The 23,414-nt window shown below is 44.5% G+C and overlaps 2 protein-coding genes across 2 annotated transcripts; both read left to right on the forward strand.

Annotated features, from left to right (window-relative positions):
- The first annotated feature begins 8,500 nt into the window (after positions 1–8,500).
- GPRIN2 (G protein regulated inducer of neurite outgrowth 2) lies at positions 8,501–10,307 on the forward strand. The gene has a single exon (XM_053451131.1). The coding sequence runs from the start codon at positions 8,501–8,503 to the stop codon at positions 10,283–10,285; it is 1,785 nt and encodes a 594-aa protein (XP_053307106.1). The 3' UTR covers positions 10,286–10,307.
- Positions 10,308–17,013: 6,706 nt separating this feature from the next.
- On the forward strand, positions 17,014–22,142 carry LOC128469421 (elastase-1-like). Its single transcript, XM_053451245.1, has 6 exons — positions 17,014–17,110; positions 18,679–18,788; positions 19,396–19,490; positions 20,156–20,436; positions 20,961–21,124; positions 21,638–22,142. Exons 1-6 carry the CDS (start codon positions 17,014–17,016, stop codon positions 21,815–21,817), a joined length of 927 nt encoding a protein of 308 aa, XP_053307220.1. The 3' UTR covers positions 21,818–22,142.
- The last annotated feature ends 1,272 nt before the right edge of the window (positions 22,143–23,414 follow it).

Genomic DNA, 23,414 nt, shown 5'->3' on the forward strand with positions numbered 1-23,414 from the left:
GATATAACGGGTTATAAGGACGGGATTAGTTATACGGCCAGAGAGTATATTATATATAATATGAGGAATATACAGGATATAACGGGTTATAAGGACGGGATTAGTTATACGGCCAGAGAGTATATTATATATAATATGAGGAATATACAGGATATAACGGGTTATAAGGACGGGATTAGTTATACGGCCGGAGAGTATATAATATATAATATGAGGAATATACAGGGATATAACGGGTTATAAGGACGGGATTAGTTATAAGGGGGGAGAGTATATAATATATAATATGAGGAATATACAGGGATATAATGGGTTATAAGGGCGGGATTAGTTATACGGCCGGAGAGTATATAATATATAATATGAGGAATATACAGTATATAACGGATTATAAGGACGGGATTAGTTATACGGCCGGAGAGTATATAATATATAATATGAGGAATATACAGGATATAACGGGTTATAAGGACGGGATTAGTTATACGGGCCGGAGAGTATATAATATATTATATGAGGAATATACAGGGATATAACGGGTTATAAGGACGGGATTAGTTATACGGGGGGAGAGTATATAATATATAATATGAGGAATATACAGGATATAACGGGTTATAAGGATGGGATTAGTTATACGGCCGCAGAGTATATAATATATAATATGAAGAATATACAGGATATAACGGGTTATAAGGACGGGATTAGTTATACGGCCGGAGAGTATATGATATATAATATGAGGAATATACAGGATATAACGGGTTATAAGGACGGGATTAGTTATACGGGGGGAGAGTATATAATATATAATATGAGGAATATACAGGGATATAACGGGTTATAAGGACGGGATTAGTTATACGGCCGGAGAGTATATGATATATAATATGAGGAATATACAGGATATAACGGGTTATAAGGACGGGATTAGTTATACGGGGGGAGAGTATATAATATATAATATGAGGAATATACAGGGATATAACGGGTTATAAGGACGGGATTAGTTATACGGCCGGAGAGTATATAATATATAATATGATGAATATTCAGGATATAACGGGTTATAAGGACGGGGTTAGTTATACGGGGGGAGAGTATATAATATATAATATGATGAATATACAGGGATATAACGGGTTATAAGGACGGGATTAGTTATACGGCCGGAGAGTATATAATATATAATATGAGGAATATACAGGATATAACGGGTTATAAGGATGGGATTAGTTATACGGGGGGAGAGTATATAATATATAATATGAGGAATATACAGGATATAACGGGTTATAAGGGCAGGATTAGTTATACGGCCGGAGAGTATATAATATATAATATGAGGAATATACAGGATATAACGGGTTATAAGGACGGGATTAGTTATACGGCCGGAGAGTATATAATATATAATATGAGGAATATACAGGGATATAACGGGTTATAAGGACGGGATTAGTTATACGGCCGGAGAGTATATAATATATAATATGAGGAATATACAGGATATAACGGGTTATAAGGGCGGGATTAGTTATACGGCCGGAGAGTATATAATATATAATATGAGGAATATACAGGATATAACGGGTTATAAGGATGGGATTAGTTATATGGATGGAGAGTATATAATATATATAATATGAGGAATATACATACAGGGATATAACGGGTTATAAGGACGGGATTAGTTATACGGCCGGAGAGTATATAATATATAATATGAGGAATATACAGGGATATAACGGGTTATAAGGACGGGATTAGTTATACGGTATGGAGAGTATATAATATATAATATGAGGAATATACAGGATATAACGGGTTATAAGGACGGGATTAGTTATACGGCCGGAGAGTATATAATATATAATATGAGGAATATACAGGATATAACGGGTTATAAGGACGGGATTAGTTATACGGCCGGAGAGTATATAATATATAATATGAGGAATATACAGGATATAACGGGTTATAAGGACGGGATTAGTTATACGGCCGGAGAGTATAAAATATATAATATGAGGAATATACAGGTATATAATGGGTTATAAGGACGGGATTAGTTATACGGCCGGAGAGTATATAATATATAATATGAGGAATATACAGTATATATCGGGTTATAAGGACGGGATTAGTTATACGGCCGGAGAGTATATAATATATAATATGAGGAATATACAGGATATAACGGGTTATAAGGACGGGATTAATTATACGGGGGAGAGTATATAATATATAATATGAGGAATATACAGGATATAACGGGTAATAAGGACGGGATTAGTTATACGGCCGGAGAGTATATAATATATAATATGAGGAATATACAGGGATATAACGGGTTATAAGGACGGGATTAGTTATTGGGATGGAGAGTATATATTATATATGAGTTTTATACAGGGATATTATGGGTTATAAGGACGGGATTAGTTATAGTTTGTTGATCCAACGAGTACCTAGATGTCATTATGGAGTAAAGTCACTACAATGCGAGTGCTTTTCTTCAGCAGCTGAGTTCACGTGAATAGTCTGGGTTAGGTAAGGACTCGGTGAATTTGAGGATTATGCATCTGGTGTGCACTGGGCCAACCTGGTGAAAAACTGATCCAGCTCCATTGATGAAAGAGGATATGTGTTTTCCTGATTCCGGGTAAACTAATTCACTGGTAAATTCTTTATGCCTAGGAAACCCACTTTATCTGTATGACATTGGACCGGCCATGTTAACGTCTATATTCAGGATTTGCATGATTATTCCTCCCCGCTGTTAAATTGTTAGTAGTCAACACAATTTGATAAATAGCTTACACGTTAGTTAAAGAAACTCTTATCCCAGGATAAGTTAAGATATTCATAGATAGGAGAACTGATGTTGGACCCATTGGCAGCCCTGATTGCTCTACAGACAAGGTTACTTTCCGTCATCACTTGGATAGGACGCCCTGGAGCGCCACCACGTACTTGGTTGGCATCTTGGTCCTTTTTTGGAATGAAGCTCCTGGCCAGGATTCCACTCGGAACATCGGAAACATGAATTCTCACATTTGAATGACAAGGTCCACATCATGAAGGTTACCAAACGTTGTTTTGGTGAAATTCGAAGGGCAAGAATACTTAAAAATCACATTTCTCTAAATGTTTTTTTTTCCATAATTTAAGAGGCCTCAATGCTACACCTACCAAACATCCCTATTTTTCTGGCACGTACTACTGTTTCGGGTCGCTGCCCTTACCAGCCCTACGAGCTCCCAAGCGGCGGCTATTTAAGTAAGGTGGGCGGGTGACCACGCCTCCCGCCCAGCCCACTTTTGAAACGGGCCCTGCCCTTTCTAGCCTCTTGCCCCTCCCCCTAACACACGTATTTTGATTTGAACACCTGAGATAGGACAGGGTATGCTATTCCTACAATGCAATTCATCCCGTTCCTGTCACTCACTTGTGTTATGGTACAAAGACTGATTGGGACCAAATGGGGCCAAATGGGGCCGATCTGCCCTTAAATTCTAATGTTTGACGTCTTTTTTTGTAGCCAACCTAACAATAACAATATAAAACATGAATTGTACTATAAATACATCTTAGCACATACTGGTCCATAAGGACTCGGTCTCGTGGTATTAATGTATCATTACCTCAGAAGGTACGGCGTCTCCGAGTAACCAGCGGGGGTTCTTTTCCATTCACACGAGGTGTTTAAGGGACAAACAAAAAAACAATATCCTTGTGGCTGAAAAAGACTTGCAGTGCCCTGCTTTGTTTTTGACCTTCTTACCGCCGGCTAAGCCGAGAATCAGCCGAGATTCCCCTAATCGCTACAGCTGCGGAGAGCTTCGCTGCCTGCTCTGCGTCGGGTTACAACAATGCTGTGAGAAAGTATTTGCCCCCTTCCCGAATTTCTTCCGTTTTTTTGCTTTTTTTGTCACATTTTAATAAAAGACAAAGACGATGTGAGCAACCATGAATCCCATCAAGGTAAAGAGTCCATCAAAAACCTATATTACCCAAGTGAAAAGGTCCATAACTGCGATCAGACGTCTGTGATAGCTGCCAATGAGTAGGTTACATCCCTCTGGGGGAATTTTGGCTGCTCTTCTCGGCAGGGATGTTATAATTCGGCCACATTGGGGGGTTTTGAGGATGAACTGCCTTGTGAAGGTCATGCCGCAGCATCTCAATCCGATTCGAGTCAGGACTTCGACTCGGCCTCCAAAACCTTCGTTGAGTTTTGAGCCATTCAGAGGTGGACTTCCAATAATTGTCCTGCTGCGGAACCCAACTGCGCTTGAACTTTAGGTCATGAAGTGGTGGACGGACGTTCTCCTTCAGGAGTTTCTGGTTTTCGTGGTTCCACCAATTAGGGAAAGTCGCCCAGGTCCTGAAGCAGCCCCGGACATCACACTACCACCACCATCGTGTCTTGACTGTTGGGGTGATGTTCTGATTTACTTTACACCAAATGTAACGGGATCCATGTCTTCTCAAAAAAAGGTTCCACTTTTGACTCATCAGCCCACAGAATATTATCCCATAAGTCTTCAAAGTCATAAAGTTGTTTTTTGGCCTTTGTGGGGTTTTTTTGGGTCAGCAGTGGGGTTTTTTTTACGCTTTGCAACTCTCCCATGGGCGCCATTTTTGCACAGTCTCTTTCTTATTGTGGAATCATGGACCTTAACTGTCTGGGTTGTTTTGTGAAGCGGGGTCAGTCACGCCTGGGATGGTTTTTCTCCAGTTGTAGGTAACGGCTGTCGCCTTGGTTCGCTGGAGTCCCACAGCCTTAGAAATGGCTCCGTAACTCTTTCCAGACTGGTAAATGGTGATGGTTCCCATCTGTTCTCGAATTTCTTTAGACTGCGGCATTGTCCGACAAATATTGGACAGGACTCGCCAAACTTGGGGCACTTTGACGCAGTGGCCGGCTGAGCGATATACGGCCATATAGAGTGACAGAATCCCCAACATTTATGCCTTAGGTAGCTGTTTTTTAACGGTATTCTCTGAGTATGTGCTGAATTCTTGCGTATTTATTGGTCATTACTATTCTAGTAGCAACCCCGGAATCTGAATGTGTATGCCTTGACAGAGACCCGGTTTCATCTCATTTTGCCCCAATAAACTCGCTTTATCTGCAGGCCTGGAGGCCGCCATTGTTGTCAGCCACGTGATATTTTGGTTGATTCTTTACGGCGATGCTAATGAAGTCCGTTCCTCCATAGACTTTCATTAGTCAGAGAGTCCTGCCGGCGATAAAGACCGAGCCATTCTATCGGTTGCCGCAGGCAGTGTGATAAGGAGTCAGGTTGTTTGTCTAGTAGACAACTATGATGTTTTCAGCTGCCTGAAAAGTGAAAATATCATATTATCCAATAACTAGAATAATAATAATTATTATTAATAATAAAAACACATTATTTTTGATTTTTTTTTATCAAAAACCTCTTTTGGATATAGTAAAACACCCTGACTTTTTATGATATTATTAAATATATATATATAGAATATATAATACTATATATAGTATTAGATAAATACTATAGTATATAATTTCATTAGTTGTGTAACAGTTGCTGGTCCTCGACTATTCTCATTTGAAATGTACAAAGGAAATCATTTATAATCCGGTGTTTAGTAAAAAAAAAAAAAAAAAAAAAAGCTTTTTTATTCTGTCTGTGTCATTTTAACTTTGTCTTACAAAAAGTAGATTGAAGCTTAAAGAGAATTAAAGGAATAAAGGATTTTAACCCCTTAATGACAAAGGGCTCAAAATGCATTGTTCTCAATGGGTTTAGGGACCACCCATTGGCCTTAAGGGGTTAATAAAAAATGGTTTAGAATGTAAGTGTTCTTATAAAATCGTTATACAATCCATTTTAAGTTCCGTGATGGAATTCCGTGTGACCATATTTCAGCAAATCAAAAACTATACACCATTCTGACCCCCAGAAATACTGTGAGAGTAACCCTTAACCTTTCGTGAGTACTCGAGTGTGCACTCTGCAAAAATTGTTAAACAAAATAAAGTATTTGCCTGAGGTAGAAGCTGCAGCTCCGGTGTCTGAAGAATCTTGCCACTGATTGGCTGCTTGGTGCAGCTAATCAGCATCCTGAAAGTGCCCTCCTGAAAATCAATGCGAAGGCTTTCAGGACCTTACCTGGTCCCTAGCGTAGCGAGAGGAACCGTACGTAGTAGTGGCCACCACCTGCGGCCACTCGCTGAGAGTGACCTAGATAGACGGGCCAGTACTGGTGAGCAAGAGCAGGATTCAGGATGTGGGAACAAAATGAACAGGCCGAAGGTCAGGAGAACTGGGTCGTAGGAGCACAAGGGTAATCTAGAAAGCAAGGTAAAGTCAGGCCAGGAGGTCAGCAACTAAGGTCCCGCTGGTGCAGCCGCACAATACAACTGAGCACCTGTCCACAGGTGTTCTAGGTTCAAATAGGTACCTGCTACTGGGCGTGCTCCACCTGGAATTGGGTTGTGACTCCTTTAAGAGCCCCCCAGTGGGCGAGCATATGACAAGACGGCATGATGCCGTTAAAGTCAAGGCAGGGCAACGCTGCCCGTTGTAGGGAGGTCCTGGAGACCTGGACCCGAGGCCTAGCTCCATGCTGCCGAGTAGCACTCTGTGGGACTGAGACTCGGTGTGTATCAAGAACCGGCGCACCCGCCACGGAGGTGAGTTGAAAATGTGACATTTAGGTTAACATAACATGTTGAGTGAGCCTCAGAGCTCGAACATATAAATTAATCATATATGTTTATCTATCCGACCATACATGCAGGTGAAGGGGGGGTACCCGTGATGTTAAAGGAGAGGTAGGTATGGGGTGGAATGGTTGTCTAATTGGAAGAGGTGAGGATGGATGAGATGGAGATAGTGACAAGAGAAAAAGAGGTGAAAGGAGCAGGAGAGAGGCAGAGAGGGAGATAGGAATAGAGGAGGGGGAGAGAAAAGGGGGTAAAGGGGGGGTAACCTTGATGTTAATGGAGAGGTAGGTATGGGGTGGAATGGTTGTCTTTTAGGAAGAGGTGAGGATGGATGAGAAGGAGATAGTGACAAGAGAAAAAGAGGTGAAAGGAGCAGGTGAGAGAGAAAGGGAGACAGAGAGAGATACAAATAGAGGAGGGGGAGAGAAAAGATGGAAGGGAGAAGAGAGAGACAGTAATAGGGGAGGGAGAAGGTGAAGAGGGGGGGCAGGGAGAATGGAGGGAGACAGACAGAAGTGGAGAAACAGATAAGGGTGGAAAATGGTGAGGAGAGTGAGAGGCAGCGAAAAGGGGAGCGAAAAGGCAGAGAGAGCTAAAGAATGAAAGGAAAGATGAAAGCGATACATATTTAGCCGCACCATTTAACTGATATATAATAAAAAAACTAAATTAAAGTTATTAAAGAATGTTAATTGTTTCGCATAGAGACAAGAATGAATGCCACGAATGATCAACGAAAAGTTTTATTGAATTAATTCATTCGCTATTTCCTTAATTCTTTTGTGTGATGGCCCCTCTGGTTAATAGAATATTATATATATATATGTATATATTATATATAATATATATTATATTACTGGGAGAAACAACTCGATGATATATTTTCTTTCTCCTCGCTGATTAAATCCCTCTGGAGGCGAGAAACGACTGACGGCCCAACAAATGGTTTGTGATGTCAGGTTTTATTACTAAACTTTACGGCAAAATTAAATAGGTCAGAAAATGTAATCATAAGACGTGAAAGGGGGGGCTGGTCTGGGGCGGGGGGGGAGAGCGGCCATCATACAAAAAGAATTAATGAGAGACGCGACTTAGGATCAATCTTACAGCCAAAGGCAGCTTAGCCAGAAATAGTATGAATTAATTCTGTATCTCTTCTTGTAATCCTCTGGCGCATCTGAGCAAAACTTCTGCCTGGATCTGTGCTGTACACATATCACCCATGTGTCCCTGTATAGTAGGGACAGTCCTTCTTTGGACCTTCTGTCACTTTTTTTTCCTCCCCTGATGTCCTTTTTCGTCGAGGAGCTAAGAGTGCTTGCTGAGTATTAAGGGTCACAGAGTTCCAAACAGCCCTAAAGAAGCACAGCAGATGATGGGCTTAGAAATGTGATATTGTAAATAGAATAAAGAACTTACCTACCTAACCCACTGGTTACAAAATCACATAAAAATCCTATACCCATCCCCCCACCCCGGCCATGTCACCAGTGGGGCTACAAAATCTTGAGCCTGCAGAAAATATGAGGGACGGCAGCCATTGGTCATATTTGGCAGAGCCTGAACTAGAGTGACCACCATCAAGTCCTTGGCCTTTCAGCCTCCACCCCGAGGTCCCCCTAGAAACACGAGGCCTGTAGGCATAAAGTCAACGTATACTTTGGCTAGTAGCAAATTAAGATCTGTTGGTTGGTTTTGAGGGCGTCTTTGCATCTTATTGACGAAGACTTTCTAACACGTCTTTCTTTTCCATTTAGGTTCTGAATATTTTTCTTCGCCATGACCAGCGGCGATCATAAACTTTCCACTCATTGTTTCCAGGAGAATTCACATTTAATTTGCCAGGGGAAGCCGAGCCAAAGCTGCCATTCACTGTCGAAAAGCTCCTCTGCTCTGGCATCTAGCGGCCAGGAAGGTTTAAAAAGGAGGCAGGAGATCCATAAGAGCCTTAACAATGTCCTCCCTGTGTCTAAGTTCTGCGAAAACAACCTTGGACCTTTGCACAGCCCTGAGCGGTCTCAGGACGGAGATACGGGTTCTTGTTTTGAACTAACGAACTGCAGCCATCCCGTTACGGAACACACAGAAGAGAAACTTCAGCTCGGGGATCGTTGTTTGGACGTCGAAACTTCTGTAGCCTCAACGGAACCAAGGGCCACCAAGAGCTTTCACGGCAGCAATGTGCCGGAGAAGGTCTCATCATTTGGTCTCTCCAAAATGTCGGCACTTAAAGCTCAAAGTGTAGACAGGCTTGAAATAAGACCACCGGTGGTTCCAAAAAGTTATTCTGATATCCTCTATGGCGGTAGGACTCCATCATCTGGTCCTTTCTTCGTCCACAATAGGAATAGCGCCACATATTCTGTTCTACGTTCCTCCAGCAGTGTTTCTGGTTCATGTAGTGATGGGGCAAGCAGTATTACAAATGACTCCGGAACAGCTACGTCTCCTACGACGAATCAGAATAACTTAACCGACGTGGCGCGTGCAACCAGAGATCAAAATACCCCCCAGTGCCATTTGGATAAAAGTACCATTCAACACAACATTACTGTATACACAGTACCAGGCACGTATCAACACAGACTTTTAGGACCGAAGGCCTCCGGGAATGGTTTCCCAAACAATGGACGCATGTACGATCGACCACATTATAATATTTCAGGGGTCATGTCCTGTAACGATATCTCAGATATCCAACACTCTCCTCCCGCGATGATTGTCCGCAACAGCTGCACTCTGCATTGTTGTAAAGACTATGAACTTACGGCGAAGGTGGATGACACCATTGCTGCGTATTGCCACTCTCTCCCTATACCTTCTGTTCAGTTCTCCCCTGGACTGGCATGCTCACTTAATGAACCGGTGTCAGGACAGTCACCGCCACATTTTTTGTCGTTGCCTCCTCCATTCACTTTTCCCAAACTAGTTTCTTCTGTTAGTGAATCGGGCCTGGATGCCAAAAAGCTGATGAGATGTGGTCGGTTGGCCTTTCCAACACCACCGACCTCCATCGAAGAGCTTAATTTGCACAGCTCAATGATGGATACCCCCAGGCAGCTGATCAAGAACTCTGAGACATCGTCAGATAACCTACAAGCAGCAGACACAAAAACAAAAGATACATGGACCATGACGTCTATGAATTACATACCCATTGGACAAAAAATGCCACCCAACTGCAGAGACGCAGAGGTACAAACTGTAATTATGATGGAAAACAAGTCGGTAGCTACAAGTCCCTGTTTTCAGACCTCAGGACGCTTATTTGCAGATGCCGGGGTTGGACTACACCTTCAATGTCCGAAATCTCCGGTACGTGACGTCAGGTGGGATAAAGAAGGAATGACCTGGGAGGTGTATGGAGCGGCCGTGGATCCTGAGATTCTAGGAATGGCCATACAGAAGCACCTGGAGATCCAGATAGAGGAGCATTCACAGAACTCAGAAGTGTTGGCGGAAAACCCTGTCGGGCAGTCTACTAAAGGCAAAAGAAGATCGTTCAGAATGGTCATGAGTTCTCTCAGACATTCAAACTGTTGTGTGCGTTCCACAGCTGAGTGATAGAACTGAGTTCTGGCTTTGGTTTTAATCAACCGCTGTTTTCGAGCCAAATATATAATGGAAAATGGAAACCATGAAAGATACGATATTTTTAAGTGAAGGATCAGTGGGGGGGCTTGGTCTATAGACCGTACAGATCTTTCAAGGTAAGAGTTATCAGGTGATGACGGGAAGTCCACCATGAAGTTAGAAAAGAAAACTTGAGCTTCGATAAGTCATCACTTGGAGATTGATTGAGATTGAGTGTTTGGTCAGTTGAATAAGTGACTGTTGAGCTGGACAATACAGGACTTCCATCAAGTTGGGTTCGTCTACTGATGAGTTACAGTTGACAGCTGTCGCGTTGTGGAGTCTAGAAGTGTAATCGTTGTACACATCTGGAATGTTGCATCAACGCGCCTCCCACTTGAGTATGCGAGTTGATTTTGTTATGTTGGAGACCTTCTCCAACGAGACTAAAGTCAAATTTCTGTGAATAGACAAACGACTACACTTTTTGCAACTCACTGTGAAATGGCAGCTAACTCAGAGTTCACAGTCATGAGTTGCTCGATTTCAGCCAACACGACTTCTGATGGACTGATAAACCAGGTGAACTCAACACAACTACAGAGCCTTTGTGAATAGACCCTAGAAGTGAAGGTACTTGGTCTACTGGGACTTGACCTAATGACCACTTGCACTATCCAGCATTTAGAAGGCGGGTTTCCCAGTTCCAAGTGCATATTATACCTTAAAACATTGAGTCCCACCTCCCCGACTCTGAGGAGTTGGACAATAAGTTGACCAGTCTCCCAGAAGAAGTGGTAGATGTTAATACGGTGAAGGAGTTTAAACAATCATTAGCAAAGAACATGCCCCCAGAAGAAACCGAACTTTTATGGCCAAAAAGTGACAACCTGGGACTGATAACCCCACTCACACAATGCAGGAACATTACTCCATGTTTATTACAAAGGGCTTCTAGAGTGGCAAATAAACCCAACTTGTGAATTTACTCCACCGATAGGGTCAAACTTCCGAGTGGTACTTGAGTGGAGACAATGTACTGTATGTTCTTTTCCATGAAATGCTGAGGATGTACTTAAATATAACATGTGTTGCTTTTTTTAATCAAAAATGTTTTTTTTTTAACGGGCTATTTTATAGAATAAATATATATATTGTATTTTTCTGTGGTTAAAAAATATATGTATTGGCTGTAACGGAATAGGCGTAAATTATAAGACTCGAGTAGCGCAAAATCCACAAGGGCTTTTGATGCTGATCACAAGTAACATAAATGATTATTTCAGGATTTTCATTTATTGGGCACATTACATGTTTTGTTTTTGTCATATCTGCAAATAAATGATTTTTCACACTTGCAACTTGGAATGACGTCGTCCTTGGTTTATTGACTGGAAAGCAATGAAGCCTAGAATGCTGTTGTAAGCATCGTGATCGGGGGAATTGTACGCTTCCGGCTTGGTTATAAAAGCAACCGATAAAATGGAGCATCTGTGAGGTCAGGCGCTGATGTCGGACGAGAAGGCCTGGTTTGAAATCTCCATTCCAGTCCATCCCAAAGGTGTTCGATGGCGTTGGGGTCAGGGCTCTGTGCCGCCGGCCAAGTTCTTCCACCCAAGTGCTTTGTGCGCCGGGGCAGAGCCGTGCTGAAATAGTGAAGAGCCTTCCACAAAGTTGGAAGCACAGTCTAAAATGTCTTGGTGTCTCCCCTTCGGGGACACAGGGGAGCAGAGGCTGAGACAGGGGAGCTAGATGGGGAAAGGACCGGGGAGATTAGTTAGCAGATACTAACGAAGACCAACACGAAGACTCTTCTTGTTCTGTGTCTTCGTCTTTGTATACGTTTTGCCGGCGCCATTTTCGTTTCTTCGGTATTCGGGCTGAACAACAAAAACGCACCCTTCGTGTTCGACCGAATACAAATGCACAAGTCTAGTTATTACTATATACAGTAGTGGAGGGTTATATTACTGTATACAGCGCTGGGGGTTATATTACTGTATGCAGCGCGGGGGTTATATTACTGTATACAGCGCTGGGGGTTATATTACTGTATGCAGCGCGGGGGTTATATTACTGTATACAGCGCTGGGGGTGATATTACTGTATACAGCGCGGGGGTTATATTACTGTATACAGCGCTGGGGGTTATATTACTGTATACAGCGCTGGGGGTTATATTACTGTATACAGTGCTGGGGGGTTATATTACTGTATACAGCTCTGGGGGTTATATTATTGTATACAGCGCTGGGGGGTTATATTACTGTATACAGTGCTGGGGGGTTATATTACTGTATACAGCGCGGGGGGTTATATTACTGTATACAGCACTGGGGGTTCTATTACTGTATACAGCGCTGGGGGGTTATATTACTGAATACAGCGCTGGGGGGTTATATTACTGAATACAGCGCTGGGGGTTATATTACTGTATCCAGCGCTGGGGGTTATATTACTGTATACAGCGCTGGGGGTTATATTACTGAATACAGTGCTGGGGGTTATATTACTGTATACAGCACTGGGGGTTATATTACTGTATACAGCACTGGGGGTTATATTACTGTATACAGCGCTGGGGGGTTATATTACTGTATACAGCGCTGGGGGGTTATATTACTGTATACAGTGCTGGGGGTTATATTACTGTATACAGCACTGGGGGTTATATTACTGTATACAGCGCTGGGGGTTATATTACTGTATACAGCGCTGGGGGTTATATTACTGTATACAGTGCTGGGGGTTATATTACTGTATACAGTGCTGGGGGTTATATTACTGTATGCAGCGCGGGGGTTATATTACTGTATACAGCGCTGGGGGTGATATTACTGTATACAGCGCGGGGGTTATATTACTGTATACAGCGCTGGGGGTTATATTACTGTATACAGCGCTGGGGGTTATATTACTGTATACAGCGCTGGGGGGTTATATTACTGTATACAGCTCTGGGGGTTATATTATTGTATACAGCACTGGGGGTTATATTACTGTATACAGCGCTGGGGGTTATATTACTGTATACAGCGCTGGGGGTTATATTACTGTATACAGCGCTGGGGGTTATATTACTGTATACAGCACTGGGGGTTATATTACTGTATACAGCGCTGGGGGATATATTACTGTATACAGCGCTGGGGGTTATATTACTGTATACAGCGCTGGGGGGTTATATTACTGTATACAGCGCTGGGGGTTATATTACTGTATACAGCGCTGGGGGTTATATTACTGTATACAGCGCTGGGGGGGTTATATTACTGTATACACCGCTGGGGGGTATATTACTGTATACAGCGCTGGGGGTTATATTACTGTATACAGCGCTGGGGGGTTATATTACTGTATACAGCGCTGGGGGTTATATTACTGTATACAGCGCTGGGGGTTATATTACTGTATACAGCGCTGGGGGGTTATATTACTGTATACAGCGCTGGGGGGTTATATTACTGTATACAGCCCTAGGGGGTATATTACTGTATACAGCGCTGGGGGTTATATTACTGTATACAGCGCTGGGGGTTATATTACTGTATACAGCGCTGGGGGTTATATTACTGTATACAGCACTGGGGGTTATATTACTGTATACAGCGCTGGGGGGTTATATTACTGTATACAGCACTGGGGGTTATATTACTGTATACAGCGCTGGGGGGTTATATTACTGTATACAGCACTGGGGGTTATATTACTGTATACAGCGCTGGGGTTATATTACTGTATACAGCGCTGGGGTTATATTACTGTATACAGCGCTGGGGTTATATTACTGTATACAGCACTGGGGTGGTTATATTACTGTATACAGCGCTGGGGGGTATATTACTGTATACAGCGCTGGGGGGTTATATTACTGTATACAGCGCTGGGGGTTATATTACTGTATACAGTGCTGGGGGTTATATTACTGTATACAGCGCTGGGGGGTTATATTACTGTATACAGCGCTGGGGGGTTATATTACTGTATACAGCGCTGGGGGGTTATTACTGTATACAGCACTGGGGGGTTATTACTGTATACAGCGCTGGGGGTTATATTACTGTATACAGCGCTGGGGGTTATATTACTGTATACAGCGCTGGGGGGTTATTACTGTATACAGCACTGGGGGGTTATTACTGTATACAGCGCTGGGGGTTATTACTGGGGGTGTATGCTCAAGGAGAAAAATGTACTAATTTGTAGAAACATGATGGGGAAATTCTTTTATCTCTTGCTGTGTCAGCGGTGATATTTTTGTACGCAGCGTAATTATCCCATTTGCATTTAAATCCCTTAATGCCTCTATTGGACTCCGGCGATTCTCAATCCAATTACCTTCCACGTAATACTTTCCTTTTCTCTGCCTTTAAAGCTGCTGTTCCACTGACACAAAACATTTCTTTCCGCTTCTGTGAAATGTTTAGCTAATTAGCGGACCTTAGCACATCCGTTATTTTATTTTAAGACTTATTCACCTAAAAACATCAAAACTAACTTATTGTAAACGGTGGGGATCACGGTTAGGCTGGGTAGACCCTCTCATCTCCCCTGATCGGCACCAGACCCCCTGTACAATCAATGGTGGTCTATGCAGCTCCCACGTGGCCTCCTTTTTGGCACTTTGGAGCCTCTGAAGGTTTGGACATCCAATAGCAGTGGGAAAAACGCTAATTTACTTACAGAAACGCTGCTTTTAGCAGAGTAAATGGAACAGAACCTTTAGAGACTGAAGACCTACATTGGTATCTACTAGACTTGCCAGCATTCGTTTTCGGGCGAATACGAAGGGTGCGTTTTCACTGTTCAGCCCGAATACCGAACATACGAACATGGCGGCGGCGGCGGCGGCAAAGCGTATACGAAGACGAGGATATGCGAATCTTCGTGTTCGTCTTCGTCTACTAATCTCCCTGGTCCCTTCCCCATCTAGCCTACCTTTCCTACGCAGCATCGCAGGGGTTAACGGGAGTGGAAATCTGTAGGTTCGCCGTCAGGCGTTAAAGGGCCATGCGAGTGACACTATTGGTCGCCTGCAGGGGCCTCCTCTGGCATCAACCAGTCATTGGTACAGACAGAGCCGGCCTTAAGTGTTCTGGTGCCCTGTGCGGACTACTCCTCTGGCGCCCCCTCTGCCCCTTCTCACTACCCCCGTTCTCACTATCCCCCCTGCCCCTTCTCACTACCCCCTTCTCACTATCCCCCCCACCCCTTCTCACTACCCCCCCTTCTCACTATCCCCCCACCCCTTCTCACTATCCCCCCCACCCCTTCTCACTACCCCCCTTCTCACTATCCCCCCACCCCTTCTCACTACCCCCCCCTTTTCTAACTATCTACTCCCTCTTCCTACTTCTTATTATCCTAACTTACCTTGTTGCCTGCGGTGGGAGCGGGAGGCATTCATCTTCACGCTCTGCCGCGGTGCCCGCATTTCATGTTGAGTGTCGGAATAGGATGTCACGGAGAGTGAGGGGCGCCGAGCGGTTGCTAAAAACTTCATGAGCAACCACTCGGCGCCCCTGCCTGGGACTTAAATTAAAGCATCGTCTTTTTCTTTTACTTTATTTAACATGAAGGATGTTAAATAAAGTTTTTAAAAAAACAACAAAAAAAAAACAACGTTTTAATTTAAGTCCCGGGCAGGCACCCCTGCTGCCATGACGCCCTGTGCGGGCGCACAGGTCGCACACCCCTAAGGCCGGCCCTGGGTACCGACCTCTAACTCTTGGAGCGGGGAGACCAGTGGTGTCTCCCGGCCAAGTTGCGGCACGCAGCTGCTTTAGCGCCAGGATTTTCAATGTCCGTACGAACAACTCTATTGGTCGCCTGCCGGGGGCTCGTCTGCCATCAACCAATGAAGTACAGGTGCACCTCATTGGTTCATCCCAAGTGAAAAGATGAGTCCAGATGTGGACCTCTTTAGTCTCTTGTGCCTAGAGGGATACCAGCCGGACCCCAACGACTAGGCCCATGAAGGATGAAATGTACATCTGGGGGTTTGTTGTTCCCACGTGCAAGGGAAATCCGCCTTACATTTCTGCCCTCGGGGCAGGACCAGACAAAAAAACGTTGTCTGTTAATGGCACAAAAGAGCTAAAACTTTAGATGCCCCCTAGCAGGGCCTGCACTGAAGGACAGACGACCAAGCGGCCGGCCATCCTTGGTTATCGTCAGACCTTTATTTGTAGGGTATTTCACCCTCCGGCCATCTCTTGGGGCCAAACCGCAAGTGGAATCTTGACTCCAAACATGGACCGCCTGGCTCTTTTGGGCCTACAGCCACCGATGAAGCCCATGAAGGCCAAAATGTACGTCCTCGGTCGTTAATGAACTTGGATTTTAGGTTCCGGGGGAAGACCAATATTCTTCTTCTGCAATGGCACGAGATAACTCAAATGTAAGACGCTCCTGAGTGGAGACTTAACCATTAAGAGTCTGCCCGTCCTCGGCGAGTTAATCTCTGTGTGTTATTTGTACCCCGAGCTTACGTCGTCCTACGATACGCCGGTCCGGTGTGTTTTTCCCCACAGCGGTGTAAAAGTGCTGATACTAGCCTCGGTGGCCGGTTTGTCGCTAGAATGCTGGCCTCACACAGAACTCTCCAGGTCCCCGTGTTTTGATGAGGCTGTATTGTTTGTCAGATCGCTGCAGCGGCAGCTCCGTCCCGTGTATAAATACCGTCGCCGAGCCAGCTCCGTCAGTTCGGGCTCCTGGAAATGATTTTAAAAGATCTGCTTGCCTTGTTTCTCGTGCTGTCGCTGGCGCAGGCAACCTCGCCGCAGCATATCATCCATCCTAAATTTCTACATCTCGGTAAGTGAGAATGCTCCGTGTCCTGGGGGGGAAAAATATACATAAATAATAATAATTTTACGTTATGAATAAATAAGTATTATATTTTTTCCTTTATTTGAGTTATTTCAAAGAAAAGTAGTCTCCGAAATGGGTTTAGTTGGAATGTTGGTTTTATTTCATTTTGGGTTTAAACACTAAGTATTTGTTATTTCTATATTTTCACATCAGGAATATAATTTAAATGAGTAGTCGATTTTATTGTATTTCTAGATTATTGTATTATTTTGTTGGGTCTTAAAGGGCCTTATTAGCCCCCCCCTGGAATGCTCAGGGGGGCTACATAATAAAATAATAATATTTTAAGATTAAATTGTTAAACTATATTGATTTGGGGAAAAAGTAAACTTCATAATTTGTACAATTCAGTACTCAGGGATTTGTCTGGAGTCTGAAAATTTTGATGGATCAAATTACAGAATTATGGAGAAAAAATATATATTTGTTTTTGGTTATATTTAACTATGTATGAAGCCCCTAGAACTAGCAGTGGGATGCAGGGGCCCCTAGAATTAATAGTGGGGTACATGGAATCCCTATAACTAGTAGTGGGGTACAGGGATTCCCTATAACTAGTATTGGGGTGCAGGGAGCCCCTAGAATTAATAGTGGGGCACAGGGAACCCCTAGAACTAGTAGTGAGGTGCAGGGGGCCCCTAGAATTAATAGTGGGGCACAGGGAACCCCTAGGACTAGTGGTGGCGTACAGTGAGCCCCCTAAAATTAGTAGAAGGGCACAGAGAGCCCCTGGGATTAGTAGTTGGTTGCAGGGAGTCCCTAGGACTAGATGTGGTGCATAAGGAGCCCCTAGGATTAGTAGTGGGGTACAGGGAGCCCCTCATACTAGTATTGGGGTCTCCTAAGAGAAGCCCTTAGGAGAAGGTGAGCAGAAGTGTAGTAGTAGTTTATAGATGGAGTCTCCAGGTGAAGGCCCGGCTTCCTCAGGCCTCCACGTCCGCTTCTTCATTCTCCAGGGAGGCGGCGAGTCCTGTCTATAGGGTGTAGGGCTGAGCGATAAGTGGTCGCACGGCGTGACGGAATCCCCAGTTTTTATGCCTTAGACGGGTGTTTTTGCTGGGTGTGAGCTGATTTCTTGCTCAGTTTTATTTTTGTTAGTGGCCATTATTCTAGCAGCAATGGAGAATCTGAATGTGAATGCCTTTTATGCTTTAAAGTAATAACCGAAGTCTATATCCCTCTTCACTTTTTGATTCTTTAAGCCTAAATTGTGAAGTGACGTCATCTCCTGTTCACCGATCGTACAGCGCCGTGTAGACTGCCCGGAGCTCGGCCTCCTCTGGCCAGCCGTATGTAGGGTTTGGGCTAGCTGCGTGTAATTTAATGGGGGAGAGGTGGGAGTAAGTGGGAAGGGAGCAGGGAGAGCGTTTCCTCGCCAGGAGAAAGAAGGAAGTGACTTAGAGACCCAGGAAGGACTTCTAGACCAGGTGTAATTTAATCAGGAGTACCTCAACAATTGGACCTGCTGGACCTTTGTATGATCCATGCGCTTGGCTATTATCTTTCTCCAGACTGGCCAGCCGACTGCGGGGTTGCATTTTTCCAGCAGAACACGGCAGGGAGGATAGTGTCAGGGAATGAAGTACGTCCGTTCTCCTGGCCTTGGCAGGTTTCCTTACAGGTAAGATCCGTTCGAGTGGAACGTATTGTTCTCTTTTTCTTACCTGTCCAATCCTTGCCTGATGACCTTTTTTCCTCCCCTGATGTCCCTCTTTCCTCCCTTGATGTCCCTCTTTCCTCAGTTGATGACCCTATTTTCTCCCCGGATGTCCCTCTTTCCTCCCCGGATGTCCCTCTTTCCTCCCCGGATGTCCCTCTTTCCTCACTTGATGTCCCTCTTTCCTCCCCGGATGTCCCTCTTTCCTCACTTGCTGTCCCTCTTTCCTCACCTCTTTTGTAGGAGCTCAGAATGTTTGCTGAGACTAATTAAGGCCTTTAAAATATTTAATTATTTAACCTGATTCTCACAGTCTGAAGCTTACTCCTTCCTATTCTACCCCGTTGTGATCACCTATAAGACTCACAACTAGTGCTTTTGCCCCAGTAGGTTATGGTTGATATCCCTGCTTGAATGCAGGTGACTCAATTAATTGTATCTTTAGACAATGACAGGTCAAGGTTTCCATGAGGAGCCATTTGGGTAACACATTTGGCGAGCCAGTCACTATGTCGAATCTTCATGGTTGACTATTAAAGGGTTAATGTATTTTTTTTTTACCCCCTTCCAGGTTAGGGCTAGAGGAAGCAAGAAATATGTTCACGTCTGTGGTGGGACGCTCATTCACAAGAATTGGGTGCTCACTGCGGCCCACTGCTTTCAGAAGTAAGTGTTCACTTGCGGTAACGGGGAAGCCGGTCACAAAGCTGCCGGTATAGATTGGCACGATATGGCAGAATGCATGGCGGTAGCATTGGAGGACATTGGCAATTGAAAGGTTAACCTCCGCTCTCCTGGACAATGTAAACACGGATTCCACAAATGGCGTCCGGCGTCTTGTGTGCAAACTTTGGCAACACGCGGTGTAACACGCGAGCAGACACTCACATTACAATACCCACATACGAACACACGTGCAGACACTCACGCTAACACACACGTGCAGACAGACTAACACAATCAGACGCTAACACACGCACTAACACACCCACATACACACACACACCCAGTAACTCACTTTACCATTCCTAGACACTCACGCTGACAAACATTCAACCAGACATACACACACCCACATACTCAGACACGCACACACTCTAACACACCCAGACAATTGCCAACATACTCAGGCGTGAAGAGATAAGTCTGGAACTTACCTCTTTATCATGGAAATGCCCCTGTTCTCAGCAAGGGCACTTCCCCCCCCCATGATGGGGGCTCTCGGCTATCGTATACATGATGTGATGTCGGCCCCTGTAACCGGGGTCAGTCCTCTGTAACGCATAGCGATGAAGATGGAACTAACTTTTACTCCGTCTCCGTCCAAAAAGAGGGAAGGCAGAAGACTCAGCCAACTGGCGGATCGTCCTCGGCAAGCATAACCTCAACCGCACGGAGCCTACGGAAAAGATTTACCATGTGAAACGCATTTACAGGCACGAGCGCTTCCGCTACCCCCACCTCAACGAGCTGGACTACGACATCGCCTTGGTGAAACCAGTAGGGGACATCCAGACCACGCACTTCATCCAGTACGCGTGCCTGCCCAAAAAAGAAGTGCCCCTGCGGCCCGGTCACTTCTGTTGGGTAACCGGATGGGGGGATACCAGAGGTAAGGCTGGATATATTGGTGGATAAATGGAAACGCCTCCCAGCAGAAGAGGTGAATGGATATACAGTAATAATAATAATGATTAGTAATTGAATAAAATCAAAGATTCTATTGGCAGCTGCTGAGTTGCTATTTTTCCGAGTCGGCACAAGGGGGCGCTGTGCCAGCATGTTTATGAATGAGCTGCCGGGAGATTCTTGAAATATTAACCCTTGAATAGCCCGTGACGATGCTTTGTACTTATTCACCAAATATGTTGCCTAAATGGCTCTAATACCGGCCCCTAGGGAAACCTTGACTTGTCTATCAAGACTCAGACCTTAATCGGCCGTCGGTCTCGTCTTAGATTCAGGAGTCGTATGTCTATCCCATGCGTGTTTACATCCCCTCACTGTATTACCCGCTACCACCTCTGCTGGGAGGCTGTTCCAACTATCTACCACTTATCTTTTCTTCTTAAAACTTTGTAGATTACGACGTTGTTGCCCCTCTCATGCATTTCAATCTGGTTTCCTTTATGAAAGGTGGCAAACAGAACCTGACGCTGTCAGAGGTCCTGAACCAAGCCAAGCTCCCCATCATCGACATGAAGACGTGTCAGCAGAAGAAATTCTGGGGGGAGAGAGTACGGGAGTCGATGGTTTGCGCAGGCTTCAGAGACATCGGCGGACCTCCCGCTGCGTGCCAGGTAACAAAGGGCAACGGCAGAATACTGATGAGTTCAGCGGTCCTCGGGCTCTTGGAGCGGGGGAGGGGGGTCTATTTCATTATATCAGAAACCGTGGCGGCTTGAGGGCTTACTCATCAGAAGAGGAGAGAGGAGGCTATCAAGAAGGATTGTGCCTCACTCTTCCTCCTCTTCAAGTTCCGGAAGGTAGTAGATAAGTGGAACAGCCTCCCAGCAGAGGCGGTAGAGGGTAATACAGTGAGGGTATTAAACATGCATGGGATAGACATACGGCTCTTGAATCTAAGACGAGACCCAACGACTGATTAAGGTCTAGACGTCTAGACGGCCCGACGGTAGCTAGAACCTTTTATCTCACTGACCTCATCACGTTTTTTTTTAATGGTCAACCACGGAAAGCTTCCCAATGCAAGAGTTCGGATAGATAGACAGACAGACAGACAGACAGAAAGAGGTATATGACAGATTAACCCTTAATGCACCCTGTAATATTGTTTTTTTTTATTATTTTAGGGAGATTCGGGGGGTCCTCTTCTCTGCCAGAATGGAAGAGAAAGGTGGGAGGTGCACGGAGTAGTCAGTTTCGGACCCATCGGCTGCACGGTGGAGAACAAGCCAAGCGTTTTCACCAGGACTTCCAGTTATATTCCTTGGATCGAGGCGACCCGGATCCGGGATTTCTTCCTGCACTGAAACCAAGGAGCAGGAACTCAAACGCGGCAGCCGTTCCGACGTGGGGTTGTAAGAAGGGATTGAAGCGTAGGGTTTAAGTTGATCACTTGTGAAGGTAGCGTTCCCCGGGGCGCCGTCGCGTCTCTGTGGTCTGGTGTTTCTGAACGTAGACAACCTTGTGGCGTTGACATGGAAGATGAATAGGAGAGCGATGGTGGGCTCCTGGCACCAGGAAGTCCACGTAGAAGCTGCAAGCTAACATAGTCATTATTAGAGAAAGACACGAGTCTCGACCTCCGCTCTGACCATCGGCGAAGCTGAGAGTGAATAACTACAAGGAGCTCGGGGCCCCTCACTATAGAGGTCAGCTGCCAAATGCCACCGGCCATGACCACCTCAACACAGTGGGTTGGGTGCCTCCTTAAACCCATTACACCAACTTTGGATCTAGGTTGCCTTTACTCAAGGCGGGCTCACCTGGCTGTTCCCATTAAATATCTTCTCTCAAGATGGTCCATAGTTGGACGGCCCTCCAATCGGGGGAGTGGGAATGCTCTGAGAGTTGGCCCCAAGCCTACTTAAGCCTTATGTAAAGCGGCCCCTTGTAGGCCAGGCTTCCCACCGCTAACACCACCCCAAAGCTGCAGCTTTCCACCTCCCTGCAGGTGAGGCCATGCCACCCTTACTCTTACTCAGTTCCAAGGGGGTCTCGATCGCGTTCAATCAAAACCCTCATTGAATCGATTTCCTTCTTGACTCCAAAATGATTGATCATCAAACTCTAACTCATCCTGTCCTTATAACCAGTTACGTTATCTATTGAATCTGAACAGAGCGCACCTTCTGCCGGTAGTGGATTCCACAGCTTTACTGCTCTTACTGTACAGAACCCGTTGTGCTTGCCCGAATGGGTGGCGTCTCCTCCTTTGTACACTCCTATTAAAGAAGAGGTCACCAGAGAGCTCTGTACGAATAAAATGACGTATATGTACGGCGCATGTCTAATACAGTATGAGAAGGTACCATTTCATGCCCTTGGGGTGGCTGCTGCATTGTACGGGTCAACCCCTGTCCACCTGCTAGAATACCGTCAGGTTGGTGACCGTCAGCTCGTCTTCGGTGCAAATATGATGCCACATAATTACAGGGTGTTTTCAGCGACTCCATAGAAAGCAACTAGGATTTTCTCGGAAGGATATAGAATATTCCAGAAAGGGTCCAGTTCATGGATTAGGGAACGAGTCAATTATCACGCCAATGGTCGTTGGTTAATAAATAATGTGCAATGCGCTAAATTTAAGGAATGGGGAAGTAAAATGTGCTTTTAATAAAAACATATATATATATATATTGGTATTTAAAAAAAATAGTAATTTAAGAATTTATTCCATCATTCCTTTCTTATGATGTAATAGCGTATTGCACCGTTTTCATTTTTAGAGAAAATTTCAACTTTAATGCAAGTGGAACTAAAACAGCTGAGTTTATGTGAAAAAAAACCCAACTTATTGGTTATTTCCAAAAAATAATAATAATAATAATAATAATTATTATTATTATTATTACATTCATTTATAATTTATTCCATCATGTCCCATACTTTTGTGAGATTAATGTA

The sequence above is a fragment of the Spea bombifrons genome, chromosome 11 (assembly GCF_027358695.1).
Source record: "Spea bombifrons isolate aSpeBom1 chromosome 11, aSpeBom1.2.pri, whole genome shotgun sequence".
NCBI lineage: Eukaryota > Metazoa > Chordata > Amphibia > Anura > Pelobatidae > Spea > Spea bombifrons.

Excerpts from the sequence above, each read along its gene's own strand:
- LOC128469421 (XM_053451245.1), top strand. The coding sequence starts at position 17,014 with ATGATTTTAAAAGATCTGCTTGCCTTGTTTCTCGTGCTGTCGCTGGCG. Across the intron at positions 17,111-18,678 it reads TCCTAAATTTCTACATCTCG|ACTGGCCAGCCGACTGCGGG; the intron begins GTAAGTGAGAAT and ends ATCTTTCTCCAG. Across the intron at positions 21,125-21,637 it reads GACCTCCCGCTGCGTGCCAG|GGAGATTCGGGGGGTCCTCT; the intron begins GTAACAAAGGGC and ends TTATTATTTTAG.
- GPRIN2 (XM_053451131.1), top strand. The coding sequence starts at position 8,501 with ATGACCAGCGGCGATCATAAACTTTCCACTCATTGTTTCCAGGAGAAT.